Source organism: Sinocyclocheilus anshuiensis, unplaced genomic scaffold, assembly GCF_001515605.1.
Source record: "Sinocyclocheilus anshuiensis isolate Anshui unplaced genomic scaffold, SAMN03320099.WGS_v1.1 scaffold1114, whole genome shotgun sequence".
NCBI lineage: Eukaryota > Metazoa > Chordata > Actinopteri > Cypriniformes > Cyprinidae > Sinocyclocheilus > Sinocyclocheilus anshuiensis.
Genome location: NW_015540838.1, coordinates 859,080 through 862,991, shown reverse-complemented (window position 1 = coordinate 862,991; position 3,912 = coordinate 859,080). Strand labels below are relative to the sequence as shown.

At 37.1% G+C, this 3,912-nt stretch overlaps 1 protein-coding gene across 1 annotated transcript in view; it reads right to left on the bottom strand.

Moving 5' to 3' along the window:
• Positions 1-3,912, bottom strand: part of rap1gapa (RAP1 GTPase activating protein a) — a 60,114-nt gene that overhangs the window by 12,831 nt on the left and 43,371 nt on the right. Inside the window, exons 15-17 of the mRNA XM_016484820.1 lie at positions 2,776-2,862; positions 2,407-2,547; positions 784-930 (exon numbers count right to left, since the gene is read on the bottom strand). Of these exons, the coding sequence (XP_016340306.1) occupies positions 784-930; positions 2,407-2,547; positions 2,776-2,862 (375 nt within the window). The remainder of the gene's footprint in view (positions 1-783; positions 931-2,406; positions 2,548-2,775; positions 2,863-3,912) is intronic.

Sequence of the window (3,912 nt, the reverse complement as noted above, 5' to 3'; positions counted from 1 at the left end):
TTCTATAGGGTTCAGGTCAGGGAACTGGGATGGCCATGGCAGAAGTTTCATTTTGTGCTCAGTGACCCAATTTTTGTTTTGATTTTGATGTTTGTTTTGGATCTTTGTCCTGTTGGAAGATTCAGCCATGGCCCATTATAAGGTCTCTAACAGAGGCAGTCAGGTTTAGATTTTTTATGAGCTAAAAAGCTCATTTTTTAGTTTCATCTGACCATAGAACCCAGTCCCGTTTGAACTTCCTGAATACTTTCCGTACCCACTGTATATACACATATATATATATACATATATATATATATATATATATACACATTATGTGTATATATACTTCATGTCATTGAACCTTTTAACTCAGGAAATGCTAACTGTTGCTGGAGCAGCAAACATGAGCAAGACCAGTGCAAGTGACCCTTTCAAGAAATGCTCCTGAGATAAACTGTAAAAGGTCCAGTGAATAAGATCAGTGGCTGCAGAGATGACAGACAGAAAGCATGATGGGAATGAGAATCAAAAACGAGGATAAAAAAAGGGACTGGTGCATGAAGGCAATTATTTATCAAATCGAAGTTGGTTGATTAATCATTAATTATTTCATCTTCATTGTGTTGCTGGTTTTTAGTTTGCCAACTCAGGGCATCTGTGCATGTGCTTAACTTTTAGTGTAGTCAGGAATTAGTGATGTATATGTAACCAGGACCGGTTTTTTACCTCATAGTGAAGGGAAGTGAGGGGACTAGCATAGTTTGGCCCATTGGAAAGCCAGTAGGGCAGGGGGTTACTTACTATCCCAGGGGGTTTGGGGGACTCTGGTGAGTGGTGGTTGTTGTTGTTGTTGTGGGTGAAACTGCCGCTGTGACTATTGGAGACTGTGTACTTCCTGATATTGAGGCCCATGGTGTCCAGAGACTGGCTCCTGCTGCGGATCACCCGCTATAGCACAAGGAGATATCAGGAGGAAACACGGTGAGCAGCGGCAGGTCAGGGTGGGCCAATGGAGTGGGTCTGAAGCCAATGAATCAAGTTGCTAAAATGACCCAGGAAAATACCTGAGCCAAGAGTGCAGTTTTATTTGTAAAAGAAAAAAGCATATGGCCAGAGGGAGGACTGATGATATGAAGTTAGCAGGAAGTCCACTACTGAAGCTAGCAACCATTAGAGAGCAGAACCGCCTGAGAGTGTTAATGGATATTGATCAAATATCACCCACTAAAGTGCTGCCCGATTTCAAGGGAAAGTCCCAGAATGCCACAACCACAGATGAGCTGCATCTATGCGAACAAGTTTGGCTATAGACAGCTGCTGATGAAAACTATTCGAATACGTGGTTGCGGAAGCAAATATAATAGGTTAAAAGACAGATGATGAAAATGATTTATGAGAAGACTGATTGATTTTTCATGACTGGATGACCACAATCAATGTGTGAACACCAATGAACACTTTCAATTATAAACCCGGCTCCCAAGCACATACAAACAATCTGTCTGTAATGAATTATAGCTATTGAAAATTCAGTCTACTTGAAAAATGACCTCTATATACTCATCAGGCATGATGCTGCATATTACAGAGAAATATTTGTGTACAATATGTTGTGTATGATGAATCATGTACTACTGATTAATTTGCAAAGCATTTTAGGAAGCAAAACACTGTAGAGCACAAGATAAATCTCATGAGTGCATCTATGCTCGACAATGTGCTAACAGGACTAATTAGTGTTAATTACGGTAATGAATAATTTAATTTAGGTAGCATCGGTTACATCACTTGGAAGCTGGAGTCATAAAGACACCGCCATCTAAATTCCAAGAGAGAAAAAATGCTACCGTTCGTAAAGAATAGCAGCAAGATAAAAAAATACCAGTCTGAACCAGAGTTATAATCATCATTAACTGAAACTAAAACTAAAATGTAAACTTGTTTTATTCCAGCTGAATTTTTTTTTGTTTCGTTTAAGCTGAAGTACTAAACTAACTGAACCTAAATTAAATACAATCTAATAACTAATACTAAACAGACATATTAAAAACAGAAACTAATAAAAATGATAAGTACAACAAAATTACTAGAACTTTAAATAAAATGAAAACAGAAAAATAAAATAACATCTTATTTAAAACTATAAAAACTAAAATATAATATTACATATAATGTTATATAAATATAATAGTATATAATGATATAAAATAACACAATAATAAAATAAAGTAAGTAAAATAACACTACACTGAATGAATGACTCATCTCATGTCATGAAAAGATTCATGACCACAAACCAAATGCACCCTGTCCACCATTCATGCACAAGCTACAGTAATGCTTCACGAACATCCCCATCCTCCTCTATTCTGGATGTACGTGCCCTCACAGAGACCCCCAGAGCCCTGTGTCCTTGTGGATTACCTTGAAAGACTCAAAGAAGCCCCCTCCCCCTCCTCCTCCATTCTCCAGTTTGTCCTCCTCTCCTCCCAGCCCCATCATAGCCTGACTATTGATGTGCAGCTCCTCGTACAGCGTCTCCAGCAGGGCAGACCGGGTACGCTCCTGATGATGAAAGTGGGATAGTGTACTTGTATAGCAAATACATTTGAATATAAATAGTAAAAGAATGTTAGACGAGGCTTGTAAATTTATTTTAAGGACATTTACGTTACATGTATGCATTTGTAAGTCACATTTATCATAAAATACATTTTATCAATACATCACATTTGAAACCATACATTGGTGTTACATATGAGCACTGATTTCTGACAACTCAATGACACTCACCTCTAATCTGGCAAATTTTTCAGCTTTGTAACAAGCGTATTCAGCATTGATCAGCTTGGTAAGCAAGAATTCATGAAACTCTGGGCCCTGAGAGAGGCAGAAAGGTGTAGATGGAGAGCAAATGAGAGAAATACAGTTCTGTCATGACAATTCTCGGAGGGATTGGCATGGTAATGTACATGACAATGTTAATGTATTTGGTCTTGGCGGAATAGATCTGCTACGCTGCTGCTGCGGCAGAACAAGTACCGAGACTTGCTACTGCCAATACATCCACAACATGCTGCTGTGAGCATGTAAGAAATATTGCTGCTGCAAATATAACATACATGACATAACCCCCATATAGCATATATGATCACCTTGTAGCAGATCTATACAGGTGGAGCTGGGGAAGGTGGAGGGTTTCTGAAGCAAGCTGCAACTGCTACTGCAAGCACTAATCATATATTTGAATGTTGAGCAGCGAGCTCATTGGCTACCGATACAGGAGAGAACCAATCAGCTGTGCCATGTGATAATGATGTCATTAGGTCAGATTGAGTTAGACCTATAGACTGCGCCATCTAGAGTTTCATGCCAGAACTCTGTATTTGGAAGGAGAGGAAAGTCTTTTCCTCTTTTCGGTTTTCGTTACAAGCAATACCATTTAAAATATATATTTCTTAAAAACACATGAATACTTTTATTCAGCAAGGATGCATTAAACTAATTAAAAGTAACAGTGACAGGCATTAAAATATTACAAAAAAACTCTATTTCAAATAAATGCAATTGTTTTGAACTTTATATTTATCAAAGAATCCTGAAAAAATGAGTTTCCAGCACTGTTTTCAACATTGAAAATAATCATATTAATTGTTTCTTGTGCACCAAATCAGCATATTAGAATGATTTCTAAAGGATCACGTGACACTGAACATTCAGCTTTGCCATCACTGGAATAAATTGCATTTCAAAATATAATAAAATAGAAAACAGTTGCTTTAAAAATTAATTATATTTTACAAAATTACAGTTTTTATTGTATTTTGATCAAATATATGCAGCCTTGGTGAATATAAGAGACTTTCAAAAACATTTAAAAAAAAATCTCACTAATCCTAAACCTTTGAACTGAACATAACTGTATTTAGC